Below are 17,520 nucleotides of genomic sequence, written 5' to 3' on the forward strand. Positions count from 1 at the left end.
TTCATGACTGGAAAGGAGGTACAAAAAGAGAAGTTCAAAGCAAGATTGAGAGCCAAGAGAGAAGCTAAGGCAAAGGAAGATGCATTAATTATAGGTGAAACTGACAATGCTTCTGAGGTAATTGGTAATAGTAGTGTGGTGCAAACTGATACAAATGTTATTGAAAATGATAATGTAGCTCATGAGAACACTGATGTTGTGGTAACTGATGGAGTTCAGGGTGACCATATCCAAAATGCTAGAAAGACAGGATCTGAGGTGGTGGGTGATAAACAGAGATGTGAAAAAAATGATTGTCCATGGATTATCTACTGTGCTAAGAACTCAAGGTCTAGAGGCTACCAGATCAAGACTTTTAATCCCGTGCATACTTGTTGGAGAGAATTCGGAAGCAAAATGGCAGATCAAAGTTGGGTTGCAGATAATTTGTCAAAAAGACTTCTAAGTTATCCTAGACTAACCCATGCAAAGACTTGGGATCATATAAAAATTGATTATAATGTGATAATTAGTGACAAGATATTGTGTCAGAGTTTGAAGATAACAAGAGAGAGGTATGTTGGTAATGAGAAGTCTCAATATGGAATGGTGACAGACTACCTACAATAACTACAAAAAAGCAATCCTGGTTCAACTGCCCTTTTAGTAGTGGCGCCTATTCTCCAGTCACCTCCACTGTTTAACAAGTTGTATGTGTGTTTAGATGCTTGTAAGCAGGGGTTTAGGGCTGGCTATCGACTGTTGATAGGGTTAGATGGCTACTTCCTAAAGGGGTATTACAGAGGACAACTACTATCAGTCGTAGCACAAGATGCCAATAATCACTTTTACGTGATTGCATAAGCAATGGTTACTAGTTAGACGAAAGAAAGCTGGAAATGGTTTCTAGAATTATTGCAAAATGACTTGGGCCCTGCTGCCGTTGAGAGTGGAACTTCATCTGTGATCAGCAAAAGGTATCCACTACTTTCTTCAACTTTTTTAATGACTTTAATGCAATTAACTTTGATTACTTTTTATTTTAGTCATACCTTATAATTTAGTTATAACAATATGCAATTTTGTATAAGTTCTGATACCGGCTCTGAAAGATGTTATGCCGAACGTGCATTGTAGAAACTGTGTTAGGCATATTTGGAAAAATTTCACTAACAAGTACAAGAGCAAGCAGTTGAAGAATGTTGTCTGGGCTTGTGCTAAAAGCAGTACAATCGCAGAATTCAGACATCACATGAATAAACTGAAGAAGGTCAATGAGGACACATGGGCTTACCTAGCCAAATTTGACCCAGGATGTTGGACGAAGTCACATTTTAGCCACTGGCCGAAGCTTGATAACATCACCAACATGATAGAGGTGTGGAATGCCAAGATAGTCCACTACAGAGGAAAACCCATTCTGACAATGCTAGAAGAGTTGAGATGCTATATCATGAGGAGGATGGCCCAGCATAAGAGAGTCTTGAGCACCTATACAGGCACGGTGGCACTAGTGCAACAAAAGAGGGTGGAGGACATTATGAAGGAATCCAAATACTGGACTACTCAGTGGACCGGTGATGATGCCAAACGCATTTTTGAAGTACAATATCATATGAAGAAGGTGTGAGTGCATTTAGGGAACAACACATGTATTTGTAACATGTGGCAACTTACAAGTATAATTCCCTTGCTTAAATTTTTATATACTGTTCCAATAGGCTTGTTGGGTATACGATACTGATATAAATTTTTATATACTGTTCCAATATGTTCCTGTTTCTCAATCAACTCCCTCATCTCAGGTATCATGAATTGCATATAGTGTATTCTGCTCTATATTCATGTATAACTTGTTTGTAAGTAGACATTTCAATCTCTTCGAGGGACCTATCTGTATCATGAATGTGCTTCTATAGGTACCTATTTGCCTTATAAGTTTAAGTTAGGTGACCTATTTGCCTCATATTCATTGCCCTTGTTTGTTAATATTGGAAACATAGGCTGATGTATCTGGACCTGGTAGTATGAAAAATCCTAATCCTCCCTCTCATGATACTCATTTTGAAAATTCTCCCTCAATTGTGACAAAAAATGTCTCAAGCAATCCCAAGGTATGCCCTTTGTAAGTGGCTTAATGTGTATGCTTAAATCTATATGAAACACGGTAATAATAATTTTGCTTATTCTAGGCTCAGCAACCTGTTAGACGTCCAAAAAAAACAGTAATTAGGACCAAGGCTCCAGAGAGTGTTAGTGTTGAGACGATGGCAGTTGCAACCAGTGGCACAGCATTTAGAATGTTCAAATTCATTCCAACACTAAGGTTGAACCAGTCCTTCAAGAAATGATGCTTCTAAGAATTAGTGTGAAACTTGTTGTCTTAGTTATGACACAAAATTTTTTGTTATGTTGGAGGAAGTAAACCTTCTGTTGTTTAGATTGGTTTTATTTAGTTTATGTTGAAGAAAATAAACCTTCTTTTGGTAACTGATTTGGTTTATGTTACTATTAAAATTGGCTACTTGTGGTTAACATGTTTGAGTTCTCAGTTATGTTACCATTTTGATAAATAGATGAAACAGACCAAAATCAATGTGTTCTTTAGTTTATGTTGAACGAAATGAACCTTCTTTTAACTTGATTTGGTTTATGTTGATTCTGAACTTAGCTTCTTTTGTGGTTAATTTTTTTTTGCTTTTCAGTTATGTTACCATTTTGATAAATGGATGAAACAAACCAAAATAAATGTGTTCCATTTATACTATTTCACCACAATTGATTTCATGCATATCCTTCTAAATATAATGACACATTTCAATCTAATAATTTGATATTCAACATAGAATAAACTTTGCCTAAACAGCCACAACATTGATACAAAATCAAAACACAACTAACAATGCACTAATTATTACACACCTAAACAAAGCAAAACAGTATGCTGCTTCACAAATTGCCTATCCTCAGTCGTCTTCAACAACAGGTCCTCCAACTGCTTCACTCTCTCCTCCAAGCCATCTTTCAAACTTACAACACATTCTTCACCCGCACAAGTGTCGACAGAAGCCAATCTATGCCCGTCGACTACACCAGCATACCCAAATATGTCATCAAACCATGCAAACAAATCATAATACCCTTATTTTTCCTGTACCGAGAATAATAAAAATGACAATCAACTCAACAGTCACATGGCAATTCTCAAAACTATACCGCAATAAAATGACTCTGGAGTACCTTGAAGAGAGGACAACCAAAGAACAGCCTATTCGGGTTTTCTGGTGTTCGAGACCTACATATTATAGCATATGTTCTATACTTGCACTTGGAATGTTCTCCTTTTCTCAGTCGGCCCCTTGCGAATCCATCCGTTGCACTATCAACCATCAACTCATCACTAATACTTCTTCTACCTCGTCTTCGACTTGCAACTGACGTTGTGTCTCTACTAGCCATCACCGCACAAAGCTGCAAGGGTTGAAGATGACAACCTAATTTTAAATTGGTCCCCCATATTGAAATGGTGTCGTTTCGTCACTCTACCCAAGTGGGGATGTATTTGTCCTCCCAAAATGATGTCATTTTGTCCCAGGTTCTAATACCACGTTGCTTTGTCCAGCTTGGATGGGGACCAAAATATCCTGGAGGAGACACGTCGCAGTTAATCGGACACGTCATCCCTTTAACCTCCACGTCGGACGTCACCATTAGTCCTGACCGAGTCAAACTGACATGAGGACGTATCTGGCGTATATCTAAGAACCTCAGGGTCAAAATGTTAGTTAAATTTTGTTGGGGACAAATATATCCGATCATGAATTTCTTGGGACCTATTTGGGGCATTACTCTTTTTTTAGGCACAAAAACAAATATAGATTAATAAGGATTAATCTAATACCTGAAATCTGATACCAAATGATACAAAACAAAACCCAGAGTAAGATGAAAAATCAAGAAAAGGGTCTCCTCTACCTCAATTTGATTTCCTGATGCAACAGTTAAGAAAATCACTCTAACTCTCATGTTCACACCTAATCTTCTCAAAGAGACTAAAAAAAATTCATTCATGAAAGTAAGAAAAAAAATGTTTACCAAGTTTTAAAAGGTTTTTATACCTCTTAAGTTTAAAACCCTAATTCATAAATTCACTAAAATAAAAATGGGCCAAATCATAAGGGCCTAAAACAAACAAAACAAACTAAAATAAAATAAACATAAAATAAATACTAAGAAAGTGATGACTATTTAATTCATCTTGACTAACGAGAGTCTTCAATGCATCTTGTTAATAGTAAGAAGTTTGACTTTCCATAATCGTTAATTATTGTCTTGCCCAATTCTTGATGCATCTCCTGAACAAATAATTTAGTCAAGTTTGCAAAACCTTCTTTTATTCTCTTAGTTATTACTCTTGTAATTAGACCAATTGGCATATGATAGTTCTTAGTTTATCCCACAAAGTTCGTATCATTTCAATAACTCTCTAGTAGTTAAATTTTTTTCTTTTGTGGTATAATAATCTCTTTTTATGAATATTTTGATTTTGAATATATAAATTTTTCAAATATGAAAGAAAGATGTTAAGAAGAAAACTTTTTATTCATAGAAATTTTTATAGACTACAAAAGTATTCAAATCTACTTCTCATAAGAGATAGAAAAGTATTTCATTATGTTGTAGCACATTTATGTAAATTTTAAAATTAAAGAGATCAGACTCGATTTTGTTTTTACTTTTGCTTGTAAAAATGTTTAGTAATCGAATATTTCTTGGTTCATAGTTTAACATAGAGAATATTATCTTCTTTCTTAGTTGTAGAACTAATATATTTATTGATAGTCTGATATCTACAAGTGAGATTTGAAAATTTCTAGGAATGAAAATTATTTCAGCTATTTTTTATATAATTGTTCCGGGGTTACCTGAAACGTTGATTTGGGCCTGAACGTGAGGTCCAGATCCCTTTGTATGACAACGTCCGACTTGTTGGTGCTGAGGTGCTACCCGTCCGAGTTTCTCATAAGGAGGCGGGGAGTGGTACCTGTAAGAGACTCCGATGCTTAAGTTAGCAAGGGTTTTAAGCAAGTTTTTAGTAGATTGGAATGTGAATATACCTGAAGGGTGTCAGTATATTTATAGTAGAGTAGATAACCACCTTTTTTAGTAGTTCCACCTTTGTTGGTGGATAACTGTTCCTTTTATCTTAGGAGTTTTTTGAGGTCTATCTTTTAGGGAAGATAGAGATAGTGGAGAAATTCGCGGAGGCAGTTACTTGCTTGTGCAAGCAAATCTGGGTTCCTTTCATGGTGTCCGACCTCTTTAAAGAAGTTGGGTATGGGTCAAAGGCCCCTTTGTGGGCCGGACCTTTTCTCCTTATTGGGCCTAACTTTATTTATTGGGTCAGGGTATGAATAGTGCCCCTTCTTGAGTTCGAGCTTTATGTTAGGTCAGACTCGAGCATTTAGCAGCTTCAGTTTTTTTTTACGTCGGGTATGCCGCCCTTAGGAAGTCAGACACTCGACGTGTTTTTTAATTTTTGAACATTACCCTCTTTAAATGAGGGGCTAACTTGGCGCAGCAGTTTCTTTCGGATGCGCACACATCTTTAAAAGGGGGCTGAAAGAACTTTTTTTCCCTTTCTCTCTTATAAAAACGCTTAACCTCTTCTTCTTCTTCTTCTTTTTCACGCTTCGAAAACTCTTTTGTTGCTTTTTGGCCCAAATCCCACGTGCAACACATGGTTCTTGGCACCAATTGGCTTTTATTTTGCTCTTCACGTTACATTAATGGGCTCACACGTGCAATACATGACTTTCATTGGCAATTCTTGTCTAGAGAGCTTTTTATTTGATTCTCCTTCTTTATGATGATTTCTATCTTCTTCTTCATCCTTGATCTTTGCTAATTCTCCTTCAAATTCTCTTGTAACAAATGAATTCAAACTAACTCAATGTGATGCTCATTGAATCATGAAGTTATTGCTTTTCTAACAAGAATTATTTGTTTATTGAAGGAATTTATAAAGAAAAATAACTAAAGATGCAAATGTATCATTGCCAAACTCCTTACATTTCCCATAATACTTGCAATGATCGGATTCTAACAATTTGTATTCAACTTCACGGCGGATACTATAAGTCTTCACTCTTAAAACGGCCTCCTCTTTATCATAAAACTGCTGACCAACTTAAAACTTAGCTAGAGCTCCTGTATCCTGTGTATCTCTGGCGCCAAATCCCATAGGTGCTCCCGGTTACCCCTGCTGTGTCATGACGTGCGGGGGTTACTACTGAGTTCCTGAACTAGATGCTCCACCACCCCCAGCAGAAATACTCCTCGCTATGTCATCATTACTCTCGTCAGCAATCGTGGCGGGCTTCACATCATCATCATCCTGCAGTACATCCTCGACACCATCCGGTGCTCCACCCTCTCTAAAAACTGGGACCAGAACAGCAGTACCGGCCATCGCATTCACAAGCTCACCGAAGGCTGGAGTATTACTTATTTCTCCATCACAGTTGCGGTTAGGGGTGGAAACAGGCCAGGTCAGGCCAGGCCAGGCTTTGCTCTTAATAGGCTTGGCCTGTCATGTAGTTGATTGGCCTGAGCCTGGCCTGTTATTCAGCCTGGCCTGGCCTGAAACCTATTAAAAAGCCTGCTAATTTTTTTTTACAAAAATAAAAATATTATTTAAAAAAAATATTTTTTTAATAAACATATTTATATGTAAAATATCATATTTAATATTTATAAGAATTTTTAAACTTTAAAGTATTTAAAATATACAAAACTATTTATAATTAAATATAATAAATTTAAAATATCTCATAATTTTGTTAATAATAAAAAAATTATTTATATATGTAATTATGTATTAAAAGGCCCAGACAGACCTGACAGGCTAGGCCAGGCTAATTAGTGAGCCTGGACCTAGTCTATTAACATAATAAGGCTTTTATAACAGCCTGAGCCTGTATCTATTTTATAATAGGTCAGGCCAAATACAGGCCAGGCTGCAGGTCCCTGGCAGGCCGCTTGGCCTTTTTTCACTCCTAGTTGCGGTTTAGATCGACTGCGAATGACGGAGATGCAACCAAAACTGCCTCAGGTGCAATCACGGGCACAAATGATAGGCACCATGAGGCATTGAGCTAGAGCAGGCTGGCATTGCTGAAGATTGAGGATTCCAAATCGAACCTCCTAAACTACAGACCACATCTACAAGCTTGATCAGTAGCTCAGGGGGTCCTCACCTTGAAAAACTGACGACGATAATGGAACAAAACTTGCAAATCTTCGTCACTATCTATGACGAATGAATCGTACTTTACACCATCACGTAACATGGAAATCGAAATCCAATAGAATAACGTAGCCACCCGTTTCACGCCATGCATTCCCAGTTTTTGGATTATCGTATTCTGAAACTCGTTGAAGGTTTGAGAAAAATACTCAGTGGATCCTTATCAGTAAATATTCCAGATCATATTTTTTTTCTCAATCGACCCTCTATAGTGCACCAGAATTAATAAACTATCATCACTAACCATTGTGAGTCCTACTATAATAAGAAATTCACGTTCAATTCGTATTTATATACCTTAGTATCATGGTAAATCGAATTATATGTGTGTGTCACTGCATACTAAATCAAACATACTCAATTGGATTTACCATTAACCACCATTGAGTATAAATCGAATTTATTACATTCGATTTACTAGGGTGTTTATAAATTGAATTGAGTTCATTCAATTTAGTACATAAACCGTGTAATTCGAGTCATAGTGATTCGATTTAGTGCTAGAATAGCTAATTCGAATTTATTGAATTTGATTTATGTTTAAGTGTAGTGCTCCATGTAATTTGATACATATTAATTCGATTTAGTTCTATGATTCGAATTCAATAAATTTTATTTATATAGAAATATGTATGAAGACATCTACGTAACATTTTTTCTTTTAAATAATTCATGTAATATTGAGTTGTCTTTTATTTATATAAGTGTTTTAACCTATTATTTACGATTCAATAAATTAATTATTTTCATTTTAAATATACGAAGTTGGCTATCAATCAAATAAAAATGCATATTAAATGTATTTTTTAAAACGAAATATATAAATTATATGTGCATTATTTTTGGAATTTTTTTTTACAAAAATACATTCGATAAGATTAGTTAATAATTAATTACTTAAATTTTATTTATGAAAAAATCGTTTTTATTAGATTTGTTAATAATGAATTGCTTATAATTCAGAATGATAGTTGATTAATAATTTGTAGAAGGTATTTATTATTATTAAAAGTCAACTAATTTATTATTAATTGCTCTCGTTATTACACTCACTAGCTGGATTATTTTGAAATTGAATATTTTATTGACTTAGATTTGGTTGGGTAAAATTTTTATTTTTTAAAAATAATTTATGAAAATTATTTTTTATAGTTTTTTAAAGTTGCAGCACTTTCATTTGATAAAATAAAACTAAAAATAGCTTTTAATAAATATAAATAACATAATTATGTGTCATAAAACATCTTTTAAAATTAAAAAATTTTAAAAAAGATCATAATATAAATATAAAAGTTAAATTTAAAAATTAATTAATATATAAAATTATATTAAATTTTTTAATTTTATAAATACAAACAAATTTTAAAAAATTTTATCTTAGGCCTTTAGGTACTTTCAAAAACACCTTTATCTTTTAAAAATTGTAAACAAAAATAAAAAATTGCCTTTCGACAATTGTAATCCTCAAGAAGAAAATTTTCCCTTGATTTATTGACAGTATCGTCTATTACTGACGATCACATCGTCAAAAAATTTTTGCGTGCAACTAGGCGTCAGAACCGTCGTCGATAACCAGTAGTAATAATGTAGTAGAGATTTTATTCAGAAAAAAGATTTTTTTATAATTAAGATTAGATAATAATTAATTGTTTATTATAAATAATAGTAAAATTTTTAATAATTTTTAAAATTATTTAAACTGTTAATTATCATTTAATTTATTTTTAGTTGCACTTATTATGTGTATTATTTATGATTCAATAAATCAATTATTCTCATTTTAATACACGAAGTTAGCTAGACAGATAGTAATAGATATCACATATAAAAATAATTAATCAAATAAAAACGCATATTAAATATATTTTTAAAACAAATATATAAATTATATGTGTATTATTTCTGGGATTTTTTTTATAAAAATACATTTGATAAGAATAGTTAATAATTAATTACTTATATTTTATTTATGGAAAATAAATTTTATTAGATTTGTTAATAACCATGAGATTTGTTTAATAATTTGTAGAAATTATTTATTACTATTAAAAGTCAACCAATTTATTATCAATTGCGCTCGTTATTGCACTCTCTAGCTGGATTATTTATAATTGAATATTTTATTAATTTAGACTTTGTTAAGTAAAGTTTTTATTTTTTAAAAGTAATTTATGAAGGCTGTTTTTTTATGTTTTAAAAGTCGTAGTATTTTTATTTAATAAAATTAAATTAAAAATGACTTTCAATAAATATAAATAACAAAATTATATGTGATAAAACATTTTTAAAATTAAAAAAGGATCATAATAGATATAAATATAAAAGTTAAATTTAAAAATTAATTAATATATAAAATTATATTAGACTTTTTTTATTTTGATAAACACAAATCAATTTTAAAAGGTTTTTATCTTAGCCTCTTAAATGCTTCAAAAGCACTTTTGTCTTCTAAAAGCGATAAACACAAATAGAAAATTATATTTTCGGTAATTGTATGTCCATTACTGACGATTACATTGTCGGAAAATTTTTGCGTGCGACTGGATATCAGAATTGCCATTGATAACCAATAATAGCGTAGTAGAAATTTTATTTAGGAAAAATATTTTTTATAATTAAGATTGGGTAATAATTAATTGCTTATAATTAATAGTGGAATTTTTAATTAAGGATGTTTAAATTTAAACCGATTTAAATTAAACTGCTCATCTAATTCAATCGAAATCGAAAACTGATTAAAACTGCACTAATTTAGATTTGATTGGATTCTATTTTTTACAAACTGTTGGATCAGATCGAATTTCGAATCTACTTTTCATAACCGATCCAATCCAATCCAAACCAAATCGCACAATGTGCTATAATGTTATTATTTTATTATTATATTTACAATTATACTTATAACATGTTGAATTTGTTATATATATATATATATATATATATATATATATATATATATATATATATTGAATACAAAGGAGCTCAACACACTAAGGTGGAGCATAAAGTATCATACAACACAACTATTCAAACAACACCTAAAAAGTATTAAGAGCCAAAGAAAGGAATTCCGCATGTCATATCTGGCATAGCCATCAACAACACTAGGACTTGGCACCTCTCCACTCGTCACAGCTAAGCATGGTTATGTGGATGATGTCATCTGTGCCTCTGTTTTGGTTCTGGAATATCCTCCTATTCATTTCCAACCAAATGTGCCAAATGATTGCACAGAAGCACCTCGTACGCTGCTTTCGATCCTCTTTTCTACGCGGCTCATCTGTCCAACTTAGGAAATGGTCCTTCATCGACCCCGGAATAGACCAGGACCGGCCAAACATAGATAACCATGCACTCCACACCTGCCAAGCAAAATCACAGCCAAGGAACAAGTGATGGACCTGCTCAACATTCTTAGAACATAAAACACAACTCTTATCATCTTGGTTAATAATCTCGAACCGACTAAGCCGCTCCTTGGTGTTCACCCTCCCTACAAGGACAAACCAAACAAACAACTCTACTCTTGGTTGAACCAAGCCTCTCCAGATGGACTTCGTGAAACTATAGCTGGTTACATCTTCTGGCAACATTCCTTCTTGTAGCACCTGCACAAAGGAGTTAGTCAAAAAAATACCAAGTCTATCATATTTCCATATAACTCTATCCTCCCTATTATTCACTAGCTTGACCGGTCTCAACGCCTCATGTAGCTGACTCAGGAGGTCTAATTCCCACTGAAAAAGCTCTCGTCTCCATTAGAAGTTTCAAACCCACTCTAACGCATCCCAAAACCCACAATCCCCTACAGCTGACCCACATTGGTTTGAAACAGAGAGGAGCCTGGAAAACCGATCTTTCAAGGAACCACTTTGTAACCAAATATCCTCCCAAAACTGATTTCGTCGTCCATCACCAAGTTCCATAGCCCGACCTGTAATCATCTTATCCCTTATATGTTGCTCCTTAATTTGTAAATGACAGATATCCTTCCATGGGCCTCCTCTTGAAGGCAGAACTTGAGTGGACAGTAACTCATTCGGCCTTAAGTCATTATAGGAGCAAACCACCCTCTTCCACAACAAGCACTCCTCCTTAGCAAAGCGCCACCACCACTTAAACAATAGTGCAGTGTTTCTAATCATTACATCTCCAATCCCCAATCCTCCTAACTTCTTAGGGGCCTGCACCACCTCCCATCTCACCAAAGCCATCCCATTCCTCCCATCCTCCTTACTCCATAGAAATCTTCTCTGTAGAGAAATTAACTTCTTAGCAACTATCTGCGGCATCTTATATAAGCTCAAATAATACACTGGCAAGCTGTTCAAGACTGATTTGATGAGCACTAACTTTCCCGCTTTGCTTAGCACCTTGGCTTTCCAAAGACTTAGTTTCTCTTCCACCTTATCAATGATAGGCTTCCAGGTCTTGACCAGCCTCGGATTAGCTCCTAGGGGGACTCCAAGGTATTTAACAGGGAGAGTATCTTCCTTACAACCCCACAGCCTACACATTCTTTGTATCCACTGCTCTTCACAATTGATAGGAATCAAACTGGATTTTTCGAAGTTGATACTGAGTCCTGACATCAACTCAAACCATCGCAGTAGCCACTTGTAATTCTTCATAGTCTCCTCTTCTAGTGGGCAAAACAGAATAGTATCATCAGCAAACTGGAGGTGTGATAGCTCCACTCGATCTCGCCCAACTACCAAAGGAGAAATACGTCCGTTCCTGACTACCTCACCAACCATTCGATGCAGAACGTCCACAACCAGCACAAACAAGAACGGAGATAGCGGGTCACCTTGCCTCAAGCCCCTTTGCATTTTAACAGGTTTTGATGGCGAGCCATTAATTAAGACTGACATAGAAACTGTGGTCACACACTCCATAACCCACGCTCGCCACCTGTGTCCAAACCCCATCTTTTGCAGCACAATATCAACAAAGCTCCACCTGACTCTGTCATATGCCTTTCGGAAATCTAACTTGATAATGGATGCCTCTTTTTTCCTCCTTTTAAGCCAGTGCACTGTTTCACACGCTATGAGGGCCCCATCATGAATTTTCCTGCACTTCACAAAAGCACTCTGAGTCTCCACTATCAACCCTGGCATCACTGCTCGCATCCTCCTAACTAAAACCTTCGAAACAACCTTGTATACATAGCCAACCATGCTAATAGGTCTGAGGTCTTTAATCTCCTTCGCACCAAAAAACTTAGGAGCCAGCGCAACCCATGTAATATTGGAGCCTGTTGGTAACCTCGACGTCTGAAAGAATCCCATCACAGCTGCCGTAAATTTAGCCCCAATCTCATCCTAGCACCTCTTAATGAAATTCATGTTGTACCTATCACAGCCTAGCGCCTTTGATGACTCACAATCCCATACTGCCTTTCTAATTTCCTCAGCCGATGGCATTACCTCTAAAGTCATAGATTCTTCCTCATCAATCCTTTCCACTAGACCATCTCTGAATCCCAGCAAAGGAGAGCCCCCTGGTAATACAGATCCTTATAGAAGTCTCTAATAGCTATTTTAATTCTAGCTTGGTTCCTTACTAGTCTGCCATTCACTATCAGGGTATCAATCTGATTATTCTTCCTTTTTGCCGACGCTATATTGTGGAAGTACCTTGTGTTCCTGTCCATTTCATTTGCTTGCCGAGATCAAGACATTTGCTTCCAGTGGATTTCTTTCCTCGCATACCACTTCTCACAGCAAGTAACCAATGCCTTCCTTCTAGCCTCAAAAGTTCCATCATACACTCCATTGCTTACTAAATCATCAACCTTTTTGATCTCTTCTTCCAGCTTCAAGATCTTCTGGTCCATCCCACTAAAGTTGGCCTTGTGCCACCTTCCCAACGGACCCGTTAACGCCTTCAATTTATCTGTGAACTGCATCTCCCCTAAACTCCTCCATTCCTCCTTAACCATACTAAGAAAACCTTTATGAGTAAACCACAAATCAAGACTCCGAAAAGGCCTAGGACCACTCCGCATCATTTTATCTTCCACAATAATAGGACAGTGATCTGACAGGCCCCTAGGGCCGCCTGCCCGCCTCTCAACCAAGTCTCAGGAAACTCCTCTAACCATTCTATACTAACCATAGCTCTATCAATATGACTGCAAGAGCGGCCTCGGAACCACGTAAACTTGCGATCTGTAAGTGGCAGATCCACTAAGTACATGTCTTGAATCCAAATCTTGAATTCTTCAGCAGACAGAGGTAGACTAACAGTGCCTTTCCGTTTCTCCGCATTCACTATCTCATTAAAGTCCCCCATGAAATAGTAAGGGACCTGACACAGCCCAGCAATGTAACTCAACTCCTCCCACACATGACTCTTCTCCTCTCTGCTATGTGCACCATAGACCAAGAAAAAAGCACAGCTGAAATTGTTTCTTAGTAAGACACCTTCCACACATAACCACATTTCCCCTTTATAGCAGTTATTCAATTTAAAAACCAAATCATCCCAAATCATCAAGAGGTCACCGGATGCACCATCCGACCCTACATATTCCCATCTAGCCCCGTCATACCCCCACAGCTTTCCAACGTCAAATCATGTCACAGTCTGTCTTTTGGTCTCAACCAAACCTACCATGCTCAATTTATGTTTATTTTTTAAATCATTCACCATTTTCATTTTTCCGTCCCCCCCGTAACCCCCTAACATTCCAAGAACTGAAATTCATTTAGAGCTATTAGTACACACCTGCTTTTTGTTTTTGGGTCTGCATCGTCTCATATTCACCTTTTGTTTCACCAATTTTCTCCTCTATGCTATTTCTTCATTCTGTTCCTGGAGAATTGCCATTATGTCATCTTCCTCATTGCATAGCACAGCACCTGATTCCTCTTTATCACAATCCCCCTGCCCTGGTCCGGGGCCTCCGCAACTTTCCTTAGCCCGTCGAACAGCCCCACTTTCTCCACTATGTCCCAGAGCATTCCCTTGTATAGTCACTAGCCCAACATCGTTGCCATCTTGTTCCCCAAAGACTACTGCCGCACCACTCTCCAGGGTCAGATCCGGTTGCAGCTCCCCCTCCACCACCGCCTCGTGCCCTTCTCCTATCACCCCTACTTCCACGACCCTCCGATCCTCATTGGCAATTGCACCGTCGTTCACACCACGACCTGGTGAAGCAACTTCCCAATCACCAAGACCCGCCCTGTCATGCTTCCCATCGCGATCGTCCCCACCAGTTCGAGCACGGCCTTCTCCACCACCGCACAGGCGCCCCCTCGACTGTTTGTGTACCCATTATTCTGATAGTGGAAGATTTTACTGGACTAGGTCCCGTGGGTTTTTCGTCCCTCTTTTGGGATTTTTCCACGTTAAAATTCTGGTGCCTGATTATTTAATTTCTGCCATTATATTTGCTTCTTGGAGTATCTTTGGTATTGCCTATTTAATCACACAGATTGTGAAAAAATTATTTTTGGTGCTTCCGCTGTTAGACAGGTTCTTGTTTGAACCTGTGTTGAGTTTTTTCCAACAAAGTGGTATCAGAGCTTTGGTTGTTTGTCTCTGTGCTGATTAAATGGAGGAAAATACTCATGGACCAAATATGGTCAATTTGAATTCCCAAAATTATTCAATTTGGAAGACCCTCATGGAAGATATGTTGTATAGCAAGGACTTGTATGATCCTGTGGAGGGGGATAAATCCAAAGGTACTAAATCCGATGCTGAATGGAAGAAGCTGAATCAAAAGGTAGTTGCTTTGATTAGGCAATGGCTTGATCTTAGTGTGTATCCACATGTTGACACCGAAACGAATGCTGAGAAGATGTGGAACAAATTGAAGGAGTTATATGAGAGGAAGAATGTGCAAAACAAAGTATTCTTGATTAGGAAGCTTGTTAATATGAAGTATACTGAAGGTAAATCAATGCCAGAGCACTTGAGCATTTTTCAGGAGACGGTGAACCAACTGACAAATAATGAAATCACTTTAAATGATGAGTTTCAAGCCTTGTTATTTTTGAGCTCTTTGCCTGATAGTTGGGAAGTTCTAGTTGTGACACTGACTAACTCAGCTCCAAATGGGAAGTTGACGTTAGCAATGGTTAAAGAGAGCATGTTGAATGAAGAAGCCAGAAGAAGAGAGCGAGGTTTGACTAATGCCTCCTCCCAGTCAAAAGCACTTGTTTCAGAGTCACAGGGGAGAAGTCAAAGTACAAAACCTCACAGTTCTGACAGGTCAGAGAGTCGAAACAAGTTAAGAGAAAAGTACAAGTCAAGAGAGGAGTTCATTTGTCACCATTGTGGCAAGCCGGGGCATATCAAGAGGTATTGTAGGTTCTTGAAAAGAGAACAATCAAGGAGAAGAAGCGAAGACAAAGGTAAAGATAGTGATAAAGAAACTGATGCTATTGTTTATGAAGATGTTCTTATCACATATGATGAAAATTATGTGAATCTTATCTGTGATTATTCCACTTGGATTATGGACTCTGGTGCCTCATGTCATGTCACTCCGAAACGTGAATTTTTCACTTCTTATACTGCTGAAAATTTTGGCAAGATCAAATTGGGAGATAAAAGAGTGTGTGATATCATTGGTATGGGTGATATGTGGCTTGAAACCAACATGGAATGCAAGTTGCAGTTGAAGAATGTTAGGCATGCGCCAGATATGCGGTTCAATCTTATTTCAGTGAAAGCATTGGATCAAGAGGGGTATTGCACTTCTTTTGGTAGTGAAAAATGCAAGATTACCAAAAGAGTTCTCATTGTTGCTAGAAAAGACAATAGCTTCACTACTCTCTACCGGTTGCAAGCAAAGTTATGCAAAGAAGAGGTGAATGTAGCTGATGATTCCTCTTCTAATTTGTGGCATATACGTCTTGGTCACTTGAGCGAGAAAGGACTAAGCGTCTTGGCCAAGAAGCACTCACTTCCAGTGAAAGGTACAACTTTAAATACTTGCACTCATTATTTTGTTGGAAAGCATGCTAGAGTATCATTTCATAATTCTGGACCTCATAGGAGATCACATGTTTTAGATTTAGTTCACACTTATGTTTGCACTATGGATGCTAAGACACTAGGTGGTGCATCATATTTTGTTACTTTTATTGATGATTATTCTCGAAAAGTGTGGGCTTTTGTTTTGAAATCTAAAGACCAGGTGCTCAGTATCTTCAAACACTTTCATGCAAGTGTTGAAAGAGAAACAGGAAGGAAGTTGAAATGTGTTCGAGCAGATAATGGTGGTGAATACAGGGGTCTGTTTGAGGAGTATTGTAAAGGACATGGGATCAAGCTTGAGAAGACGGTTCCTAAGACTCCTCAACATAATGAAGTTGCTAAGAGAATGAATCAAACTATCAATGATAGAGTCAGGTGTATGCTCTCTCATGCAAAGTTGCCTAAATCCTTTTGGAGTGAAGCGATGAGGACTGCAGTAGATCTGATCAATCTTTCTCCTTCAGTTCCACTTAATGGTGATGTTCCAGAGAAAGTTTGGAGAGAGAAAGATGTCTCCTATAGTCACTTGCGAGTGTTTGGCTGCAGGGCTTTTGTTCACATTCCAAGAGATGAAAGGTCTAAACTTGATGGAAAGTCAAAGTAGTGTATCTTCATGGATTATGGTCACAAAAACTTTGGTTACAGATTATGGGATCCAGTGAGCAAGAAGATAATTAGAAGTCGAGATGTGATTTTTCTTGAAGACCAAACTATTGAAGATCTTCAGAAGACAGACAAGCCAATAACTGTTAGACGTTCTACTAGTGATGAACCTGGTCCTTCCACTAGACCTCCTGTTGATGGGAGAGACGTACAAGTTGATAATATTGGTGATGATTTGCATGATGAACCTACACCTCAACCTGAGGTGTCAGATGTTGAAGTTCCACCTGAACCACCAGTTGAGCTTGAATTGAGAAGATCTACTAGAGAAAGTCATCCTTCTCAAAAATACTCTCCTCATGAGTATGTGATGAACACTAAGACTGGAGAGCCAGAGAGCTACCAGGAGGCTATGTCTGATGAGCATAAGGAAGATTGGTTGAAGGCCATGCAAGAAGAAATAAAATCCTTGCATGAGAATCATACTTTTGAATTGGTGAAGTTACCGAAGGGTAAGAGAGAATTCAAGAATAAATGGGTGTTCAAGTTGAAAGCGGATGAAAATGTCTCACGACTGATGAGCGCATAATTTATACACTTTTTGGCATTGTTTTTAGTATGTTTTAGTT

General features: G+C 36.8%; 1 protein-coding gene across 1 annotated transcript; it reads right to left on the reverse strand.

The window, feature by feature from the left end:
• Window positions 1–6,268: 6,268 nt before the first annotated feature.
• On the reverse strand, window positions 6,269–13,738 carry LOC112778177 (uncharacterized). Its single transcript, XM_025822527.1, has 6 exons — window positions 13,339–13,738; window positions 13,016–13,246; window positions 12,721–12,794; window positions 11,062–12,615; window positions 10,651–10,896; window positions 6,269–6,568 (listed from the first exon to the last, which is right to left on the reverse strand). Exons 1-6 carry the CDS (start codon window positions 13,736–13,738, stop codon window positions 6,269–6,271), a joined length of 2,805 nt encoding a protein of 934 aa, XP_025678312.1.
• Window positions 13,739–17,520: the final 3,782 nt, after the last annotated feature.

Source organism: Arachis hypogaea, chromosome 19 (genome assembly GCF_003086295.3).
Source record: "Arachis hypogaea cultivar Tifrunner chromosome 19, arahy.Tifrunner.gnm2.J5K5, whole genome shotgun sequence".
NCBI lineage: Eukaryota > Viridiplantae > Streptophyta > Magnoliopsida > Fabales > Fabaceae > Arachis > Arachis hypogaea.

Excerpts from the sequence above, each read along its gene's own strand:
- LOC112778177 (XM_025822527.1), bottom strand. The coding sequence starts at position 13,738 with ATGTGGTTATGTGTGGAAGGTGTCTTACTAAGAAACAATTTCAGCTGT. Across the intron at positions 12,616-12,720 it reads AAGAATCTATGACTTTAGAG|GATGAGATTGGGGCTAAATT; the intron begins GTAATGCCATCG and ends AAGAGGTGCTAG. Across the intron at positions 6,569-10,650 it reads GCTGTGATTTTGCTTGGCAG|GCCAAGCCTATTAAGAGCAA; the intron begins GTGTGGAGTGCA and ends ACTACATGACAG.